At 34.8% G+C, this 23,779-nt stretch overlaps 1 protein-coding gene and 1 long non-coding RNA gene across 6 annotated transcripts in view; one reads left to right on the forward strand and one right to left on the reverse strand.

The window, feature by feature from the left end:
• zip (myosin heavy chain 10) overlaps window positions 1–23,779 on the forward strand; it is a 41,060-nt gene that overhangs the window by 15,341 nt on the left and 1,940 nt on the right. For all 5 annotated transcript variants that reach the window (XM_036362210.2, XM_014240294.3, XM_014240297.3 and 2 more), the window contains exons 5-12: window positions 4,448–4,569; window positions 8,913–8,936; window positions 11,376–11,468; window positions 15,991–18,730; window positions 18,916–19,220; window positions 20,695–21,225; window positions 21,284–22,579; window positions 22,643–22,806. In XM_036362210.2, coding sequence (XP_036218103.1) covers window positions 4,448–4,569; window positions 8,913–8,936; window positions 11,376–11,468; window positions 15,991–18,730; window positions 18,916–19,220; window positions 20,695–21,225; window positions 21,284–22,579; window positions 22,643–22,806 — 5,275 coding nt within the window. The remainder of the gene's footprint in view (window positions 1–4,447; window positions 4,570–8,912; window positions 8,937–11,375; window positions 11,469–15,990; window positions 18,731–18,915; window positions 19,221–20,694; window positions 21,226–21,283; window positions 22,580–22,642; window positions 22,807–23,779) is intronic.
• Window positions 2,474–4,452, reverse strand: LOC118680805 (uncharacterized). Its single transcript, XR_004976397.2, has 3 exons — window positions 3,935–4,452; window positions 2,950–3,699; window positions 2,474–2,861 (listed from the first exon to the last, which is right to left on the reverse strand). It is a non-coding gene; the product is annotated as an uncharacterized lncRNA (long non-coding RNA).

Below are 23,779 nucleotides of genomic sequence, written 5' to 3' on the forward strand. Positions count from 1 at the left end.
GAAAGGGATGTATTATATGGGAGTTGAGGGTAGTATTGACCCGATTTTATCTATTTTTATTTTATCCAATACCACGTACTATTAACATGCCACAGACTACTAAAATGGTCCCTGGATTTCATTAAGGTACTTCACATACCTGATTCTGATTAGACATTTTAGGCACAAAGATACACTTTTATTAGCAAAACACGCTCTCATTTTTATTGAGATAACTCATGTATTGTTCGATAAATGTGGTATAAAGGCACCTGGAAGTTCGAAAATCTTTATATTACGTATATGGCGGCTAATAGAAGTATGGATCCGATTCAACCCATTTAGACATACCATTATCAGGAAAGGATACTCTCCGAATTTCAATTATTTATCTCACACATTGATCGATATTTTTGATAAAAAGTCTACTATAAGTACTTTGAACCCCATGTTCGGTACCTAGGCGCTTGAATAGTTTTGGTTCTATTGGGACAATTTTTGGTCATGGTGGCACAGTTCAAACGCACTATTCGTGCAAAGTCTTATCCCTTTAAAATAATTGGTGCTTCATTTTTATACTAGAAGGTGAAAGCCTCAGATGGAATTTAAAATTGTGTTTTATGGGAAATAGTCGTGGTTATAGACCGATTTCTCTCATTTTCGCTGTAACATGAGAATGATAAAATAGTCTTATGAACCAAATTTAGTTGAAATTGGTCGAGTAGTTCCGGAGATATGTGATTTCACCTAAATGTGGGCGGTGCCATATCCATCATCCAATCCAGTGCTCCTTACCTTTTTGTCAACTAGCATGTGTACCAAGTTCCATCAAGATTTTTTGCTCAAGTTACAGCTTGAAAAGTCAGACATACGGACGGACAGACAGTCACCCGGATTTCAACTCATCTCGTCACCTTGATAATTTATACTTATATTTATAACTCCATATCTATCTCGATTTGTTTTAGGTGATATAAACAACCGTTAGGTGAACAAAACTATTATACTCGTATGCCTTCTATATTTAAAAATAAGTTAAATTAGTTGCATTGGAAATTATTTATTACATAAAACGTTATTTCAAAGCATACCCTGCAAGACAGCTGTCGGCTTCGTCACCGGTTAATTACCCAACAGCGCTACCAGAGATTTCGGTTAAAGTTTCTATCAGTTTCTTAAGGCCCAATTGACAATTCTAACTGAAACTCTTGTATACGAGTGATCATTCATCACTCATCTACATAAAGGCCTTATGATTTGCACGGTGTGTATGTGTTGGTTTCTGCGCTCATTCTTTGAATTTATCGAAGTTGTTGAGGAATAAGTAAACAAACAATGTCATACTATTTTAAAATAATTACTATTTCAGTGATACGATATCTTTTGCTTGGGGTATTCGTTTTAGATACCCTAAGCTCCTAAGAAAGCAGCAAATGAGCTCCATTTGCTTTACATTGGTATACATATGTATGAATTTTTCGTAGAATTGTTTATGCCATGTTTTCATATGGCGAATGTTCGGCAACAAAAAAAAAAAAGACAAGAGTGACTCCTATTTAAGTATGTTGGTATGATTGTGTACACATACTTGTATGTACATATTATTTACATATGTATGTAGGACATATATATACATAAATAACGAGAACTTTTAATAAGTATACTTAGTGTTTTACAAATAAAGGCATTCGATGGTCATATTGAACATTTTTAAGCGTAAATTTATGAATCACACGGTGACAAATCAGTTGGAGCCAACGAGCCCGTTAGCTATCTTTATTTGCAGTTGGATTTTTATATTAAGATGTTTTTCGTATGTAAATTCAAAAGCAACTGCTGAAACTGGTTTTTGGTTACACATTTGAAACCTTTGATCGCAAAGTGGCATGAGTAAAGAAAGAAACCGATTTCTTTCTCCAACATCAATTCCTCAAATAATTCATACCACGGAACGGTTAATAGTAGAAACAACCGTTTATTCGTTCATCATTTCATATATGTATATGACATATTAAGAAATTGCAAAGGAATACTAGAATTAAAATTCTCAATCCACCAGAGTGTTTAATACAAAATCTAAAGCGTGAAAGTTTCAAATATCAAGTACCACCCATGTATACATACACATACACATACACATTTTCAATACTGAATTTTCAACTATTGTTTAAATATAATTTTATGATTATGATATTGGTTATTATATTGTAGAACGTTAACGCCAGTGGTAGTTTTTGTAATACACATAGTACATAATTGGCGTAGTTCCAATGATTAACGAAAATTTAGATATGTACCATCTACATATGTACACCAGTGACCAAGTAAACCTTACCACTTCACATTTTGCAATTATTCTCCAATTATCGCGGCTTAAATAATTCAGTTTTGCTAAAAACTTGAAAACCTATGAAATGGAGAATTATATTTCATTTGCAAAAAAATTTTTTTTTAAATATACTAATTTTTATATATTTCCATAGTAAGAAAACAAAAAGTATAAATGTATAATCTTTCTGTGAAATGGATCCGATATGTTTAATTATATATTGTGTTTTCAATATTGTAATAATCCTTGTATATTTTTTCAATAATCTATAACTATTGTACTAAATGTTCTAATAACTAGTTGATCAACCCTTGGCGGCTATAACTGCTTTGATCCGTTCGGGCATTGAATTAACAAGTTTTTCGAAAACCTCGTTCGAAATTTCCTGTGGCCACACATTTTCAAGATTTTTTTTACTCTGCCTTAGAGCGCTGAGTATGTTGAGCCACTTTCTTTTTCATAGCGTGCCAGAGATGCTCAATCGGATTTAAATCGGGTGAAATTACTGGCCACGTCATATGTGTTATCCGAGGTCTTCAAACAATTTGTGCACCTGGAAGAGAAAAAATGATGACAGATTGCACTATTTTAAATGGAAAGTATGCAAATGTATTGGGAATTAAAAACCATATCAAACTTACCGATTTGGCCCGATGGCATTGTGCCGAGTCATACTGAAAGATGGCCGCGGAAGTATGCCCATATTGGTCTTCTATAGCCGGAAGAATAAAATTTGATATAACCTCCCCGTATTTCTGTGTCTTCATCATACCGTCAACAAAAAGTAAAGGGCATCGTTTATGGTGAAAAAGCATACCCAGACCATTTGACTTTCAGGATGCTTAACCGATCTCACCATACAATTATCTTTAAATTGTTCTCCCTCAAATCGTGGTACAGTGCAAATTAAATTTGCTCTCATCTGACCATATTACCGTTTTTTATTGCTGTAAAGACCAGTTACGGTGGATTCTTGCCCATTCCAACCGCGCCTGTCTCATCCTTGTAGTCAAGAGTGGTTTTTTCGCTGGCCTCCTTCCACTTAAACCATACTCTTGTAGCCTCATGCGTACAATTCTTGAACTAATTGATTTGATGTTGCTCTTCCAGGTCTTTTCTTATTTGTATGGAGTTCCTGAAGCGATCTTTCAAACTAATCCTATGAATTATATTATCTGTCCTAGACGACGTCTTCCTCCTGATTTGAATCCTACTCGAATGCTCCAAACGTCCTGGTTTTTTTCTTCAGTAAATTTATTATTGTTGGATGGCTGCATCCCACTTCTTGCTATCTCGCGAACCGGCACTCGTTCTTTTTCCAACGTAAAAACAACCACTTTTTGGTCACGAGTCAACTGCTTATATTTAGCGAACATTATTCTAACCGTTCTCTATATTGTAAGAGTTAAGTTTATTTGTCAATATTTTATATTTCAATTTCAAATAAACCCAATTGCTTAGATCAGACTGAAACTTTAAATTTGTATCGAAAAATAGCGTTACAATTTCAAAGCTCAGTGGTAACGTTTATGTGGCCAATGGTTTATATGTCAAATTCATTCATTCAGTTTTCAAAACATGCAATTGAGCGTAACAATAAATTTGGTAATCCGTATTCAAGCATACCTTTGTTAATATAAGTCCAAAGTTTTGGTGTATGATTTTAATTTAATTACGGAAATTCATTAGAAATGAAAAGCAACTGGTATTAGATACATTTTAGCACCAGAAAATATGTATCTACATAAGAGCTTTGCTCTTGACATAATTTCATATTTAAAGAATATTTTGAAACACAAAATCAACGGAAACCTAGTTAAAGTTTTTTTTAAATGATAGTAGTGTTATTAAAGTTTTTGTCGCCTTAATTTCCTCAATAGTGCCTCGTCTAATTTCAATACGTCTATTACAAAGAGAAAATGTTTTATATTAATTATGTTCTTTGATATATTCGTTACTTATTATCTCAAAGTTTTATTTTAACAGGTATCACTCAGTATTTTAGCGTTCTTTTGATTCAGTCTAAAGTACTTTTGAGTTACTTAGATATGAGGCCAGCTAGCTTAGAATTTTAGAACTATTTCTTAATGTTTATTATTTCTTAATGTTTATTAAATAATCGTTTATATAATATTTCAGATCGCGAAGACCAATCGATTTTATGTACAGGTGAATCTGGTGCTGGTAAAACCGAAAATACGAAAAAAGTGATACAGTATTTGGCGTATGTAGCGGCTTCAAAACCAAAAGGCTCGGGAGCGGTAAGTCTATAAATTCGATTGCTCGAGTTCTAAGTAATGCATTTCACACTTAAATCAATTAAGTGTAAATGTATAATATGTATGTATGTATGTATCATCATTTGTTCTTAAATACACTTTTCTTTTCCCAATCCCTTCTTAAATTAAAAAAAATACAAATTTCGAAAGCGTCATTTATAAGCTTTCATTATTTGGACTTGTAGTATGTAGTATGTATTGTATGTGTAAATGTATTTATATAAAATGCCATATGTACTATATACTACGTTAATGAGTAATGAAATTGTATTCATTATTATTATTATCAGAGAAAACGAGTAAAAGCAAACATTAACTCATTCTCCTAAAAAATTATCTGAAGTGAAATGATTAAAAACCTTTTCGTTAGCAATACAAAGTGAAAATACTTATGTGGTGACTCATCAGTTCAGTGAATAAACAAAGAAACAGAAATATCTGTAAAAGTAAAAAAGACGAATGTCAGTTGAAAACAAACCACAAATCAAAAAAGTAGAAAATAAATAAATAAAATCGAATGTACAAACGAAGAATGGGGCAGAGTGTGCAGGGCTATATGGCGTAATGTTAATAAAAAAATGGTGCACAGGCTGAGACCGTGCTGTTTGAATAAAATATCTAGCTCTCAAAAGTGTTGCAGCCTCGACTGCGGCTTTTAATTCCATTTAAGGTGAACTGTGTCGTCTACTATGGAATGCTTAAATCCTAAGTTTATACAAATATTGAAAAATATATAGATGCATGTACAAATATACACAAAGCTATGTACAAAAATAGACAATCAGTCGGTATATATGTATGTAGTTCCATGCAAAATGCAAGCATGAATTTGTGATAGGCGATAATTCATACATACTGAGGGCTGTGTTCCAGATCTTTTAACTTTTTAAAAAAGTTGAGAAAAACGAGATTTTATTTTTAACCCTTGTAGAACTGTAAACACTGTGCACATACTTTCAAAATAAAAAAGACAAAACATACATATGCTGGTGTTGGAGCAATGATATATGACGTAGGAGTCACATTTTACAATTTCGGCGTTTATTCCATTAATGTTGGTGTGTTAATTTAAATATATATGTAGATACTTTTTCCAACTGTTAACCATTGAGAAATTTGCTACATCAATTGGATCGATTTAAACGGGATGTAAGAACGTGAAATCATATGCTTTGACGCAGTGTTAAAATTGAAATTGAAGATAGCAGCATCTTAAACATAGCTTCACTTTAAAGTAAAAGCTTTGCCGCATGCTCATTTGTATAGATACATGTGTATGTAAGTATATATATTATTAACGTATATTTCAAACTGTCTACATACATGTTATACATATACACATATATATGTATACATATGCAATGTGCAATTATGTTTAAATAAATTGATTGTAAGTGATTAATACTTATTCGGGTGTATTTCTGTTTCATACGGGCAAAATATAAAAACAGCAACAATGTCATGTTCGAAAATATGCTCGTGCACTTGAACTGAGATATTATATATATATATAATATTATATACATACATATATATTATACATATGTATGTATGTATCTCAGTTCAAGTGCACGAGCATATTTTCGAACATGACATTGTTGCTATTTTTATATTTTGCCCGTATGAAACAGAAATACACCCGAATAAGTATTAATCACAATCAATTTATTTAAACATAATTGCACATTGCATATGTATACATACATATGTTATACATACATATGTATATATGTATAACATGTATGTAGACAGTTTGAAATATACGTTTGGTTTATATCTAAACTTATTATACTCTCGCAACCTGTTGCTACAGAGTATAATAGTTTTGTTCACCTAACGGTTGTTTGTATCACCTAAAACTAATCGAGTTAGATATAGGGTTATATATATATAAATGATCAGGATGAAGAGACGAGTTGAAATCCGGGTGACTGTCTGTCCGTCCGTCCGTCTGTCCGTGCAAGCTGTAACTTGAGTAAAAATTGAGATATCTTTATAAAACTTGGTAGACATGTTTCTGGGTACCGTGAGACGGTTGGTATTGCAGATGGGCGTAATCGGACCACTGCCACGCCCACAAAACGCTATTATTCAAAAACAAATAAATTGCCATAACTAAGCTCCACAACAGGATACAAGACTCTTATTTGGTACACAGGATCACATTAGGGAGGGGCATCTGCAGTTAAATTTTTTTTTAAAAAGTAGGCGTGGTCCCGCCTCTAATAGGTTTAATGTGCATATCTCCTAAACCTCTAATGTTATAATAACAAAATTCACTAGAAGTAAATCTTTTTAGAACCTCTACCCACAGTGTGAAAATAGTTGAAATCGGGTGGCAACTCCGCCCACTCCCCATATAACGGTACTGTTAAAAACTACTAAAAGCGCGATAAATCAAGCACATTAAATTTTATTCTGGGATGGTATGAGATAACTTTATAGGTACCACGTTCAAAATTAGTCAGTGGGCGTGGCACCTCCCACTTTTAGGTGAAAACCCATATCTTGAGATCTGCTTAACCGATTTCAACCAAATTCGGTGCATAACGTTCTTTTCATATTTCTATGGCATAGTGCGAAAATGGGCGAAATCGGACTACAACCACGCCTATTTCCCATATAACACCATTTTCAATTCCATCTGATTCTTTCACTTTCCACTATGCATATCAAGCAACAATAATTATATCGGGGTAAAATTTTGCGTAAATAATACGTTTAAAGTATGCCATCTTGTGACCAAAAATTGTCTAAATCGAACCAAAACTGTTCAAGCCCCTAAGTACTAAATATGTGGACCCCAGTGCCTATAGTTGACCTTCTACCGAAAATATCAGTCAATCCACAAAGAAATCTCAAACGAGTATACTATTTGACTTTACGAGAGTATAAAATGTTCGGTTACATCCGAACTTAGCCCTTCCTTACTTGTTTTATTTGATTTTGTACTAATATGGACTTTGGCATGTTTTTGAGCGGAGAAGTTTCCTTTTAAGGCAACCAAAATTTCGTTAAGAAATTCTTTTAAAGATTTTGAAGTGATTAAAAATATTCCATAAATGCTTGCGTATGCACAAGTGTGGCGATGTAAGTATGTACACATACATACATATAATTATTATTTAAGTACATACATTTGTAATAAAGTCGAATTCGTTTTGATATGTGTACATCGAAATGAACATACATGTATGTATATGCTATGTATGTACATATGCCTATCTGTCTATTGAGCACCATATAAGGATCAAATTATTTTAACTTTGTAAATATGTTTTATTCGCTGCTATCGTTGTCACCGTACGAGCACAAATATAGGTATGTAGGAATCTGTATATAGATACAAATTTGTGTGTGCACTTACACATGTTGGTATGAATAGTATTTTATGTTATGTTATTCTCGTAATTTATGAGCAAACCAAGTACTCGTGAACCATATACACTCATACATTTAATGTTCGTATGTCAGCCATGACCGAAAGCGTTGTGTGTGACTACCAACTTATGGGTTTTGGGGTAATTCCGACCGAGTCAATTTCCAAAAAAATATGTTTTTTTTTTATTAATACCTGGCGCCAAGCTGAAGGTAGGACCAAACCTCCGCTTACTAATGTCTTTAGTTAATCTCGTTTCTTTATTTTAAAGCGAAGCTCTGCCAAAACTCCTGATAATATAATATATAATATTTGCAATATAATACACAAGTTCAATCTTATAAACATATATTATATATGTGCATATTTAATAAGTGATAACATGCCTCGAAGTACAGAACTAACTAAATATGTAATTTAAAATGAATAAAATAAAAGTATTACAAGAACTTTAGGTGTTTAATATGAATATTTAAATATTATTTCTTGTTAAATATATAAGTATTTAAAAAAGTATTAGGACTTAATTTTATATTTAACTTGTGATATTTTTATTTTTATTTCATGTTTTCTCTTCAACTGCTCTACTTACTACCCACTACCACTACTATGTTGTATAATTGATTGGTTGATGTCTACTATTCGAACATTTTTTACGCCGATTTTATTTAAATGAATATACAAAATAATGTAAATATTGAAAAAATAATAATAATATTGCATCAAAATGAAAAATATATACTTGAAAATAATTTATTACACCCACACACTGCAATCTACTATTAACGTCTGTCCACCTTTATTGCTACAACCTTCATTACCGTCACCAACAAATAACTTTAAAAACGATACCACAATCACTAACACCACGAAATGTCCAATCAACCGACCGATTACCAACAATCAACCCAAACAAAAAATTACCTCAACAATTTCTGCCAAAAAGGGACCTCATCCGGCTTTAATTATTGTAAGTATCTGAAACAAACCCATTTTTCCATGTTACTATGATCTATTGTTATTTTGATTGCGTATGTGTTCTTTTAATACTTTTTAATTTGGTTATTTATGTTTTTATTTAACTTAATCCTTAAGGTTTTAGTTTGGAAACAAAGATAAGCATATTCTAAAAGTTGTGAATAACTGTGTAATTGAATAAATGTTAGGTAGTGAATAATTAATTACTTATTTTTCACAAAATGTTCTGTGTTGCCACATTTTGTTACATATACATTTGTTTAGTTTTGTTTTCAACTCTGCCCTTTGACCTAAATAATCGGTGTGTTGCATATTTCAATATTTTATTACATGCATATTTTGTAACAAATATCAACCTTTGAGTACTCGTATTATAAATTATTCTTTAATTCACGATACTGTTTTGGTTTTTACAAGCATACAATAGGACAATATATGAAATATTTCTCCAAAAAGCAAAGAAATTGTTAATATAATTGTCCTCTATTTCCTAGAGTAAACTAATATTTGTATTGTGTTGATCGTTATTTATTACGTTTAAAAGGCTTTTATTGCTATTCATTCACTTAATTGATCATAGAAAATTGTTTGATAGAATCCCTTAGGATTCAGTACTCTTTCGAGCTTGGATACATTATAGTTTATTGGTTTTCTTTGTTAAAATTGACAATGATTGTAAGTCCTCATTTCAAAGTTATTTCGATTTTTTAGGTCAGAATGCATTTATAATATTTTACCCAAATCAATAACAATTAATTTTTCTAACATATCGACTATGGATATTTTCGCTATATACTATACTATTAACGCTTTTACCGTTTTAAACCACAATAATTATAACTCAATGTTATTTGTTCGCCCTGAATGTTGGTCTTGGTGACTTTGAAATCAACTATTTATATTTCTGTAATCATTTCGGCGTTCATCGAATCCACTAAATGATTCGTCACGATTTAATCACGTATACAACAAATATGAATTTTAGAGTAATAATGCGGAAACGTTTGCGGTAAAGTACCATAATGCTATAAGATTTGCCTATACCATTTTTGCTTGAGTAAGATTTTTTATGAATTTTTATCCTTAGATTGAGAATGTAATTTTGTAAAATGTGTTTATTGTATTTGGCTGTTTTGTAGTAACTGTAATCAATTTCAACCTTTTCGTTGCCGATATTATTTATTATTATTATTGTTATTGGTGCACTAATTTTCTTTAGACTGCTACACTTTACTACAGTTTAGATACATTAATTACGATATAATATGTATGCCGAAAGTATTAATTTAAAACCAATGGAGCGTAGTAATAGTATCTTAGGTGGAAATCGGTTTAACTGATTACGGCGCCTCAAAAAGTTAGTTTATTTTACCGAAAACCCCAATTGAAAGAATTCTGTAAAATATTCATCCATTAATACCTCCACCACAATGCCCTGAACATAAAACACAAGTCTTTAATAAATGAGTATTATAATTATACAAATAGAAACGCAGATTGCATTTAAACAAATGCAATTAATGCTACACTATTCTGGATAAGACAGACATACTCGTACTTACTTTTCGAAGTGCACTTTTTAATTGGCATTGTATATATTCATGAAATTAAAGCCAATTATTCGAATTTTACAGAGTTTGCAAGTTAATGCGAAGAGAAGTTATAGAATCAAATGTAATGTTCATGGTGTGTCAGATTCTGTTTGTGTTAAGAATGAAAGTCGAAAAGATGTTCCTAATTTGAAAGAAAATACTGGATGCCTATGTATGATGTCGAAGGTATTTTCGTAGTTGTTATTTTAATACATCAATACTGTTGCAAATAGGCTATTTGGTAGTTTTGTGCTGATTTACATATATAAATATGTAAATATAAAGTAGACGTCCGAATATTATACACATAAGTACGTATTTACATATATGTAAGTACGCAACAATTTGGCTTTGTAAAAAATATAGTCCCATTTTTAATTGAATCTTCATATATCAATACTAAATATTTTGTTCTTTTTTAATTGTGATAAATAATTTGTCTCTCTGCAAATGTATAAGAAGAACACTCTAATACTGTAGTTAGAATTAAATAATTTTTATATGCATGATTCAGTGAATGTTAATTTTCTGAATAATTATAATGAAGATATGCATGGACGAATCAGATATGTCGCAAAGGAACGCAAAAATTAATTTTTTAAATAGATTCACTTGAGCTTTTTTACTTACTATATTCTCATTGAGGAATATTCCCCTTAGGAATATTTACACTCTGACATTTCTGTTCATTCATTCAAGTCGTCAATATAAATAATTCTAATTTTCAATATAATTATTTCTTAATTTTATAAGTCGCTTATATTAGAACAATCGTGAAGTAATTTTATTTGGCCTGATTATCCTAAATAATAAAGTAATGAAAATAATTTATTACACAGGGCGAACTGGAACAACAACTTTTGCAAGCTAATCCCATTTTGGAAGCTTTTGGAAATGCGAAGACTGTAAAAAACGATAATTCATCTCGTTTTGTAAGTATCGACTTAACAAATTGTACTACTAAAACTTGTGTATACTTGTAGATCTAAATTTTGAAAATTAATATATAAAAATTTTAAATTTAATTTGTTTTTGAACAAGAATTGATCAAATTAGAGCACGGCAACAATCGTTTTCGGTTGATAAATGATTCATTTGTAGGATGATATTTTCTATGGACAATTACAACACTTATTAGCTAATAAAAAATTGACACTTGACTATTGTCAAATCTCGGCAATCTGCCTCATAATTTATCACTTTTAAGTAAAATAGTACCATAAATCTTGACTTCTTGTCATATTTCTATGTTATAGTGGGCGAAATCGGATTACAACCACGCCTATTTCCCATATAACACCATTTTAAATTCCACCTGATTCTTTCACTTTCCACTATGCAAATCAAGCAAAATATATAAAGAAATCTCAAACGAGTATACCGTTTGACTTTGCAAGAGTATAAAATGTTCGGTTACATCCGAACTTAGCCCTTCCTTACTTGTTTTATTTATTTTTATACCCTGAACAGGGTATAATAAGTTTGCCACGAAGTTTGTAACACCAAGAAGGAAACGTTGGAGAACCTACAACATAAATACATAAATGATCAGCATGATGAGCTGAATTGATTTATCCATGTCCGTCTGTCTGTCCGTTCCTCTGTATATTAGGTCAAGTAAAAAGTTCGTTCGGTTTTCTAAGAGATGGCGTTATTGTCCATAGTACTAGTGTTACGTGTCGCATCATGTCATACTATACGGCGCTGAAAACGTGTTTATTCGCGCTAAAAGTTTGTCTTTGACAGTTTTTCGATTGATTGACTCAGTGCATTGTGAGCGCTCGTCAAAGATGGACACCAGCAAAGAGAAATCGCTATATTTTACAATTTTGCTTCGATCAAGGCGAAAAAGCAGCCAAAGCGGCTGAAAAAATTAATTTAGTTTATGGGCCCGATACTATAAACGAATGTGTAGCACAAAAGTGGTTTTCTAGGTTCCGTTCCGGTAATTTCGATGTCAAAGATGCACCACGCGTGGGGAGGCCTGGCATCGAAAATTGCGATAAAATCATGGAAATAGTGGAAACAGACCGTCACGTGAGCAATTATTTAATTTCTGAGGAACTAAAGATAAGCCAGAAAACCGTTAGGAACCATTTGGATAACCTTGGATTCAAAAAGAAGCTCGATGTTTGGGTGCCACACGAACTAACGCAAAAAAACATGATGGATCGAATTTCCATCTGCAAATCGCTGCTGAATCGCAACAAAATCGACCCGTTTCTGAAGTGGATTGTGACTGGCGATGAAAATGGGTCACTTACGACAACATCGATCGCAAACGGTCGTGGTCAAAGCTCGGAGAAGCGGCCCAGACGGTGGCCAAGACCGGATTGACGGTCAGGAAGGTTTTGCTGTGTGTTTGGTGGGATTGGCAAGGAATTATCTACTACGAGCTGCTCCCCTATGGCCAAACGCTCAATCGGCCCTCTACTGCCAACAACTAGACCGCTTGAAGGCAGCATTCATCCAGAAGAGGCCATCTTTGATCAACAGGGGCCGAATTGTGTTCCATCAGGACAACGCCAGGCCACACACGTCTTTGGTGACGCGCAGAAGCTCGGATGGGAGGTCCACCCACCTTATAGTCCGGACCTGGAACCAAGTGATTACCATATTTTCCTGTTCATGGCGAACGCGCTTAATGGTGAGAAGTTGACCTCAACAATTGAAACCTGTGAAAATTGGCTCTCCGATTTTTTTGCCAATAGGGCGCAGCCTTCTACGAGAGGGGTATAATGAAGTAGAAGTATTGGCAACAAGTTCACGAACAAAACGGCGCATATTTGACTTAAATCGGACAAATGTACACAAAGTTTTCGTCTTTTGTAAAATCAATTAAAAACCGAACGAACTTTTTACTTGACAAATATATGCAAACAAGTCGTTCAGTTTTTAATACTATGTTCGCACCGAATTGAAATCCTCTTGAAAACACAATTTGTGGATTGTGGAACCAAAGTCGTTCTGACCGACAAGAACAGTGACGGTCATCTGATAGGTAATATAACAGTCATAGCTGAAAAAATTTTGTCAGCGCGCAGAACAAAGTTTCTATCATTTTCTTAAGATCCTTGTTTTCTTTTTGTTTGTTTGTTTTGTTTTTTCTGAGTCATTGCTGACCATAAATCCGTCATAGCTGAAAATTGTCAGTTATGACTGAAACGCTATCAGAAGTGAAAAATTCTTTTGCGCAGTAGATAATATAATTTTTATTTCTTTAACAAATTTCAAACTTTTGATCAAAATTAGTTATAATAATATATACTTAAATATAAAAAGGAATGCAACAAAAAATAAAATAAGTAAGGAAGGGCTAAGTTCGGATGTAACCGAACATTTTATACTCTCGCAAAGTCAAATGGTATACTCGTTTGAGATTTCTTTGTGGATTGGCTGATATTTTCGGTAGAAGGTCCACTATAGGCACTGGGGTCCACATATTTAGTACTTAGGGGCTTGAACAGTTTTGGTTCGATTTAGACAATTTTTGGTCACAAGGTGGCATACTTTAAACGTATTATTCACGCAAAGTTTTCCCCGATATAATCATTGTTGCTTGATATGCATAGTGGAAAGTGAAAGAATCAGATGGAATTTAAAATCGATTTCGCCCATTTTCGCACTATAACATATAAATATGAGAAGAATGTTACGTACCGAATTTGGTTGAAATCGGTTAAGCAGATCTCAAGATATGGGTTTTCACCTAAAAGTGGGCTGTGCCACGCCCACTGTCTAATTTTCAATGCGGTTCCTATAAAGTCATCTCATACCATCCCAGAGATAAAATTTAATGTGCTTGATTTATCGCGCTTTTAGTAGTTTTTAACAGTACCGTTATATGGGGAGTGGGCGGAGTTGCCACCCGATTTCAACTATTTTCACACTGTGGGTAGAGGTTCTAAAAAAATTTGCTTCCAGTGAATTTTGCTATTATAACATTAGCGGTTTAGGAGATATGCACATTAAACCTATTAGAGGCGGGACCACGTCTACTTTAAAAAAAAATTTAACTGCAGATGCCCCTCCCTAATGTGATCCTGTGTACCAAATAAGAGTCTTATATCTTATTGCGGAGCTTAGTTATGGTAATTTATTTGTTTTTGATTAATGGCGTTTTGTGGGCGTGGCAGTGGTCCGATTACGCCCATCTGCAATACCAACTGTCTCACGGTACCCAGAAACATGTCTACCAAGTTTCATAAAGATATCTCAATTTTTACTCAAGTTACAGCTTGCACGGACAGACGGACGGACGGACAGACAGTCACCCGGATTTCAACTCGTCTCTTCATCCTGATCATTTATATATATATAACCCTATATCTAACTCGATTAGTTTTAGGTGATACAAACAACCGTTAGGTGAACAAAACTATTATACTCTGTAGTAACAGGTTGCGAGAGTATAAAAATATGAAAATATAAAAATAAATTTTCACTTGATGCCATCTCTCAATAGCTCTGCGTACGTCTTTCTCCAATCAGTGGATAGTTCTGAATTTAAAAATGCAAATGTAAATTAACAGTACTGACATATCAAATGTGAGTGTATTGGTGAACTCATCAGCAGTTTCTTGTAGGGTACGTTTAGGCCAATTATGGAATATAAACAAATTGTCTACTAACATTTAGGGCTGGCAAAATATGTCTTCTAATAATATCGATTAAACTAGAGCAGGCACCGATTATAATGAGTGGAATGTAAGTTTTCAAGGGGTTTTCAGCGAAAACTGTGTTTTCGTTTGACAGATTTTGTTTTTATGAAAACACAAGTTTTCGCATGAAAACCTCTTTTGTCTATGAAAACACGAATTTTGTGTCGGTGCGAACATAGTATAAGCTATCGATCTAAAATTTTACACATTTGCTTTTTTTTTTACTAAGAAGCTGCTCATTTGTCGGAACTGGCCGATATCGGACCACTATAGCATACAGCTGCCATACTAACTGAACAATCGGAAGCAAGTCCTTTTTTATTTTACGTAATATCTTCACGAAATTTGGCATGAGTTATTTTCTAAGGCAACAACGTAATCTACGAAAAAATTGTTTAGATCAGATCACTATAGCATATAACTGCCATACAAACTGAACGATCGGAATTAAGTGCTTGTATGGAAAACTCTTTCATTTGACGAGGTATCTTATTTTTATTTAAGGCAATAGTGCAATCTCCGAAGAAATTGTACAGATCGGATGGCTATAACATATAGCTGTCATATTAACTGAACGATCGGAGTAAAGTGCCTGCATGGAAAACTTTTTTACTTGCCGAGGCATCTTCACGAAGTTAGATCGGAATCAAGTTATTGTACATTTGTACCTGTGAAGGATATTATAGATTCGGCGCAACCGAAGTTAACGTTTTTTCTTGTTTATTATTTTTTTAAATTTTAGTTATAACAATTTGGGATGCAATTTTAACAACTTTTTGTCTACCATATTTAGGGTAAATTTATACGCATAAACTTCGATGCGTCGGGTTACATTTCGGGTGCGAATATCGAAACATACCTGTTGGAGAAATCTCGTGCCATTCGCCAAGCGAAGGATGAACGGACTTTCCACATATTTTATCAATTACTTGCCGGTGCATCACCGGAACAACGAGAAAAGTTCATACTCGACGATATCAAATCATACCCGTTTCTTTCAAATGGAAGCCTACCAGTGCCCGGCGTGGATGATTTTGCTGAATTTCAGGCAACAGTTAAGTCTATGAACATCATGGGAATGACCAGCGATGACTTCAATTCTATATTCCGCATAGTTAGTGCTGTACTGTTATTTGGGTGCATGAAATTCCGACAAGAGCGTAATAATGATCAAGCAACGCTTCCAGACAACACTGTGGCTCAAAAGATTGCTCATTTACTTGGTTTGAGTGTAACGGATATGACAAGAGCCTTCCTAACACCTCGTATTAAGGTGGGCCGGGATTTCGTTACAAAAGCCCAAACTAAAGAGCAAGTAGAATTTGCTGTGGAAGCCATTGCCAAAGCCTGCTACGAACGTATGTTCAAATGGTTAGTAAACCGTATTAACCGGTCGTTGGATCGTACCAAACGCCAGGGTGCATCTTTTATAGGTATACTTGATATGGCTGGTTTTGAGATATTCGAATTGAATTCATTCGAACAGCTTTGCATTAATTATACCAATGAAAAATTGCAACAACTCTTCAATCACACGATGTTCATTTTGGAACAGGAGGAATATCAACGGGAAGGTATTGAATGGAAATTTATTGACTTTGGACTAGATCTCCAGCCAACGATTGATTTAATTGATAAACCTGGCGGTATAATGGCATTATTGGACGAAGAATGTTGGTTCCCAAAGGCTACAGACAAAACGTTTGTGGACAAATTGGTATCGGCACATTCCATGCATCCGAAATTTTTGAAAACAGATTTTCGCGGCGTAGCTGATTTTGCTATTGTTCACTATGCTGGAAAGGTTGATTACTCGGCTGCCAAATGGCTAATGAAGAATATGGATCCTTTGAATGAAAATATTGTTTCGCTGTTGCAAGCATCGCAGGATCCTTTCGTTGTGAATATTTGGAAGGACGCTGAAATTGTGGGCATGGCTCAACAAGCATTAACCGACACTCAATTTGGTGCCCGCACCCGTAAGGGGATGTTCCGAACTGTATCACATTTGTACAAAGAACAACTTGCTAAATTAATGGATACCTTACGAAATACAAATCCAAACTTTGTACGTTGCATTATTCCAAATCATGAAAAGCGTGCTGGCAAGATAGATGCGCCTTTGGTTTTAGATCAGTTACGCTGCAATGGTGTATTGGAAGGAATTCGTATTTGTCGTCAGGGCTTCCCTAATCGCATTCCCTTCCAAGAGTTTCGGCAACGCTACGAACTACTTACGCCGAACGTTATACCCAAAGGTTTTATGGACGGCAAGAAAGCATGCGAAAAAATGATTCAAGCTTTAGAATTGGATACGAACCTGTTTAGAGTTGGTCAATCGAAAATCTTTTTCCGAGCAGGTGTATTGGCTCATCTGGAAGAAGAACGTGATTACAAGATCACCGATTTAATTGTGAATTTCCAAGCATTCTGTCGTGGCTATCTAGCACGCCGCAATTACCAAAAACGTTTACAGCAGTTAAACGCAATTCGTATAATACAACGAAATTGTGCGGCATATCTGAAGTTACGCAACTGGCAGTGGTGGCGTCTGTACACAAAAGTAAAGCCCTTGTTGGAGGTAACTAAACAAGAGGAGAAACTGGTGCAAAAAGAAGATGAGCTTAAACAGGTGCGTGAAAAACTGGATGTTTTGGCCAAAAGCACACAGGAGTACGAACGTAAATATCAACAAGCGCTAGAGGAAAAGACCACGTTAGCGGAACAATTACAAGCTGAAATTGAACTTTGTGCTGAAGCAGAAGAGTCACGTTCCCGTTTGATGGCTCGCAAGCAAGAGTTAGAGGATATGATGCAAGAATTGGAAGCGCGTATTGAAGAGGAAGAAGAAAGGTCACTTGCACTCGGAGCAGAGAAGAAGAAGTTAGAGCTGAATATTCAAGATCTCGAGGAACAGTTGGAAGAAGAAGAGGCGGCTCGACAGAAATTACAACTAGAAAAGGTACAGTTAGACGCTAAAATCAAGAAATACGAAGAAGATTTGGCTGTTACTGATGATCAAAATCAGAAGTTGATAAAAGAGAAGAAAATACTAGAGGAACGTGCCAATGACCTTTCTCAAACATTGGCGGAAGAGGAGGAGAAAGCAAAGCACTTAAGTAAACTAAAAGCTAAGCATGAAGCTACAATAGCTGAATTAGAGGAACGATTACATAAAGATCAGCAACAACGACAAGAATCCGATCGTTCCAAGCGTAAGATTGAAACCGAGGTGGCCGACTTGAAGGAGCAATTAAATGAGCGTCGCATTCAAGTAGAGGACATGCAAACGCAATTGGTGAAACGTGAAGAGGAATTGACGCAAACCTTAATGCGTATCGACGAGGAATCTGCAGCGAAAGCCACCGCACAAAAAACGCAGCGCGAATTGGAATCACAATTGGCTGAAATTCAGGAAGACTTGGAAGCCGAAAAAGCTGCTCGAGCGAAAGCAGAAAAAATACGCCGAGATTTAGGCGAGGAACTGGAGGCACTGAAAAACGAACTCCTAGACTCTTTGGATACAACAGCTGGTGAGTAAGCAAAATCTCTTATATGAATAAGCTATAAGGTACTTTTGAAATTTTGATCAATGAGTTATGAAAGCTGTTCACATAAATATTTGAGGTATTTATTTTTATATGCACGTATATTTTTTTAAAAGATTTTTTAATTTTACAATTGAATTGAATGTCTTGCTTTTCTTTCCCACTTGTAGCTCAACAAGAGTTACGTTCAAAGCGGGAACAAGAACTGGCCACTCTGAAGAAATCACTAGAAGATGAGGCAGTCAATCATGAATCATTTTTATCTGAAATGCGACACAAACATTCCCAAGAACTGAATGCAATCAACGATCAATTGGAAAACTTGCGCAAAGCAAAAGCAGTGCTCGAAAAATCGAAGGGCACTTTGGAGGCGGAAAATGCAGACTTGGCAACTGAACTGCGTAGCGTTAATAGTTCACGTCAAGAAAATGATCGCCGAAGAAAACAAGCGGAATCGCAAATTGCTGAACTTCAGGTATGACGTATGAATTTGTATGTCAATATTAAGGCATTTCTGATAAATATAATATTATTTCTTGTGACATTATATATTACGCCGTTGTCAAATGGATACTAAATTAGCATTGTCGCAAACATATATATGTATAAGAGTATATACAAGGTATATTAAAAAATAACGGAATTTTGAAAAAGATATTCATTTATTCGTCTACATTAATGTCGTCGGCTTCCAAATAGTCCCCATTCGATATTATGCACTTATGCCAACGCTTCTTCCAATCGTCGAAACACTTCTTAAACTTAATTTTTGGGATAGTCTTTAGTTTTTCATCGATTTTCATCTGTCTTGCAAAACGCCGACGGCCCGGAAAAGGTTACACGGAGCCATGGCTGGCGAATATGGAGGCTGGGGCATAATTACTGTAAATTTTTTTGCTCATAAAAACACGTCTAACCTTAGCGGCTGCTACAAACAATGTAAACAAATGAATACAGCTGAAAATTATATTTTACTTCAGGGGCATGTACATATATCAACATAATCACATCAATTATTTTCTAAACACACCTCGCATGTATTTATGTATATCCATATTGCAATGTTATCATGTAACCAAACTGGATGCATCCAATTTCTCAGCTCCGAGTTTTGTGGTTTATATACTAATTTATAAATTATCCAATAATATTCTTCGAGTCGTGTTCATAAACATAGCAGTGCTTTCAGTTTAAATTTTAAGTCATAGCTGCATAATTTGATTTTGCATGAAATCTCGATTTCACAATTAGGGCATGTTAATACTTTCAGAAATATTTTATTTCACAAAAAATGTCAGTTAAACACGTCAAAATCATATTTAAAACAATTTCATATGTTTTTATATTTCATGTATTTTAATCCGATCAAATTAGACACAAAATAAGAGTGAAGGTACACAAATTTAGGAGAGTTATTAAAAACAACATACGAGAACTCCTCCATGTCCCAGTATGTGGAAAAAAATTTATTCGAGGTCAAAGATCAAAAAAATTTTATTTCGCGATTTTCAGCGAAGCGGTGAATTTTAATATACAAAAATCGGAGACCATAAAATTATCTATGAAAACTGTATCTCACCATTTTTGAGATATAATAAATCAAAAAGTTGTTAAAAACGTACAAGTGGCGTGAAAACGTGTGCCTATTATAACAATCAATATATCCCAGAAACGGTGGCTCTTAGGAAAAAATTATTTACACATTTTATGTAGATAATATTGTAGAATGTTTTTGAGGTAATTTTATGATAAATTTTACCGCTTCGCTTTGAAAGGCTAGATTGATTTGATTGATTGACTGATGTTATCTAAAAATTTGTTGAAATTCTGAGAAATTTCTGTATTAATCACATATTGCAGTTTAATAGTATTAATAAATAACAATATAATTTGTTCTCCATCCAGTTGTTGCACAATATACCTAATTGATAAATATTAATAATGTGTAGGTAAAACTAGCTGAAATCGAACGTGCCCGATCAGAACTCCAAGAGAAATGCACAAAACTGCAACAGGAGGCAGAAAATATAACGAATCAGTTGGAAGAAGCCGAATTGAAAGCATCGGCTGCTATAAAATCTGCTAGTAATATGGAATCTCTACTGACAGAAGCGCAGCAATTACTTGAGGAAGAGACGCGGCAAAAGTTATCGTTGAGCTCAAAACTAAGGCAATTAGAATCAGAAAAGGAAGCATTGCAGGAACAACTAGAGGAGGATGAAGAAGCGAAACGTAATTATGAGCGGAAATTGGCCGAGTTAACCGCACAAATGCAGGATATTAAGAAAAAGGCAGAAGAGGATGCAGATCTGGCTAAAGAGTTAGAGGAGGGCAAAAAACGTTTGAATAAAGAGCTTGAAGCTCTTGAAAGACAAGTTAAAGAATTGATTGCTCAAAATGATCGTTTAGATAAAAGTAAAAAGAAGATACAGTCGGAACTGGAGGACACAACTATTGAGTTGGAAGCACAACGTACAAAGGTATTGATATCTGAATTTTTGAATGTTTGAAAATATATGTATTTTTTGCTTTTGGCAGGTACTTGAATTGGAGAAGAAACAAAAGAATTTCGATAAAATACTTGCGGAGGAAAAAGCCATTTCGGAGCAAATAGCTCAAGAGCGTGACACTGCGGAGCGGGAAGCCCGGGAAAAAGAAACTAAGGTGCTTTCACTAACTCGTGAATTAGATGAAGCTTATGATAAAATCGAAGATTTAGAAAACAAAAGAAAAGTGCTTCAGAACGAGCTAGATGATTTGGCAAATTCACAAGGTACTGCGGATAAAAACGTGCACGAGTTAGAAAAGGCCAAACGTGCATTGGAGTCGCAGCTGGCTGAATTGAAGGCCCAAAATGAAGAACTTGAAGATGATTTACAATTGACCGAAGATGCCAAGTTGCGCTTAGAAGTGAATATGCAAGCATTGCGATCACAATTTGAGCGAGATTTACAAGCGAAGGAAGAGCAGGCGGAAGAGAAGCGCCGTGGTCTTATTAAACAAATACGTGATTTGGAAGCGGAGTTGGATGAGGAACGAAAACAGCGCACTGCTGCTGTGGCAGCAAAAAAGAAGCTAGAAGGGGACTTAAAAGAGATGGAAACAACAATGGAAATGCATAACAAGGTCAAAGAGGACGCGTTGAAACATGCTAAAAAGCTTCAAGCTCAAGTTAAGGATGCTTTGCGCGATGCTGAAGAAGCCAAGGCAGCGAAAGAAGAATTGCAAGCAGCAAGTAAAGAAGCTGAACGTAAAGTTAAAGCTTTGGAAGCGGAGCTACTCCAATTAACAGAAGATTTAGCAAGCTCCGAAAGAGCTCGTCGTTCTGCCGAAACCGAACGTGATGAACTTGCCGAAGAAATTGCAAATAACGCCAGCAAAGGTTCACTTATGATTGATGAAAAACGTCGATTAGAGGCCCGAATCGCTACGTTGGAAGAAGAACTGGAAGAAGAACAATCCAATTCAGAATTGCTATTAGATCGTAGTCGTAAGGCGCAGTTATCCATTGAGCAACTTTCGACTGAGTTGGCAAATGAAAAATCAAATTCTCAAAAGAATGAAAATACTCGTGCATTACTTGAGCGCCAAAACAAAGAACTTAAAGCCAAATTAACTGAGATTGAAACGGCTCAGCGCACTAAAGTGAAGGCTACAATCGCAACGCTGGAAGCAAAAATAGCCAACCTTGAAGAGCAGTTAGAAAATGAGGGTAAAGAACGCCTTTTGCAGCAGAAGGCCAATCGCAAAATGGATAAAAAGGTTAAGGAGCTAACAATGAATATCGAAGATGAGCGTCGTCATGCTGATCAATACAAGGAGCAAATCGATAAAGTACGTTCCTGTAAATGTCACAATAAATAACGAATTATACTAATTACCTATTTCCTAATATAGCTCAACAGCCGTATGAAGCTACTTAAGCGAAATCTTGACGAAACCGAAGAGGAATTGCAGAAGGAAAAAACGCAAAAGCGCAAATATCAACGCGAGTGTGAGGATATGATTGAAAGTCAAGAAGCAATGAACAGAGAGATCAACTCTCTAAAAACAAAATTAAGGTAAGAGAAAAAGAGTAATAGAACATAGTTCCAGAAAAATACAGGGTGGCTCACGAAACGTGTTACATAAACAAACCGTCATAAATTTATTTTAATCAATGCATTACATTAATTTATTTTTTTTTTGTATTGTAATGGAAATTTTATTTTATTTTATATAACTAATAATTTTTAAAAATTAATAATATTTAAAAATTAATAATATTTAAAAATTATTGATAAATGACCTCCGTGCTCAGCCACGCATATGCGACACCTAATTAGAAATATATTCATTGCGGCCTGGTTGAAGTCGGAATTGCCTCATGTATCTATTTAATGGACTGCTTCAATTCAGTCAGATTTATGGGTTTTGTTTTGTACACCTCTTGCTTGAATGTGACAAATACAAAAAGTCTGGTTCAGTCAAGTCAGGTGACCTTGGGGGCCAGCGGAAAGTGGAGTTTCTTGATAATAATTTGTATTCAAATTTTCGCTGGAGCTCCGCAATGATTGGTCTGTGTGCGAAGGTGCTCCATCTTGCTGGAACCAAACGTTATTGAAAGAGATACGTCTTCGGCGCAGTTCTGAATTTGACATTGCAATAATTTTTTGGCAAAATTCCAGCCGAATTGGCAAATCTAAGAGGGTTTAACCGGCTTGTTATTTGAACTTTTTACGGAAACATGTTTAAGTCATCATGAATTATCCGTTGTAATGACCGTCTGCTAACTCCAAGTTGCGAGTCGAAACTCTTGGATTTGCCTGAATTGACGATGCAACAACTGCGATTGTTTCTTGAACACGAACATACGGATCTCGATGGTACGGTCTTCTTGCGATACTTCTAGATTGTGCAAACATGTTTACCAACTTCATAATGATCTATCTACTCGGGGGAGTGCCGCCAAAATCCCGTCTGAGATCCCTTAGGACGGAAATAACGGACTGAAAACCATGATACCGCTGCACTATCCAAACCCTCTTTTCGGTA

The sequence above is a fragment of the Bactrocera oleae genome, chromosome 4, assembly GCF_042242935.1.
Source record: "Bactrocera oleae isolate idBacOlea1 chromosome 4, idBacOlea1, whole genome shotgun sequence".
Taxonomy (NCBI): Eukaryota; Metazoa; Arthropoda; class Insecta; order Diptera; family Tephritidae; genus Bactrocera; species Bactrocera oleae.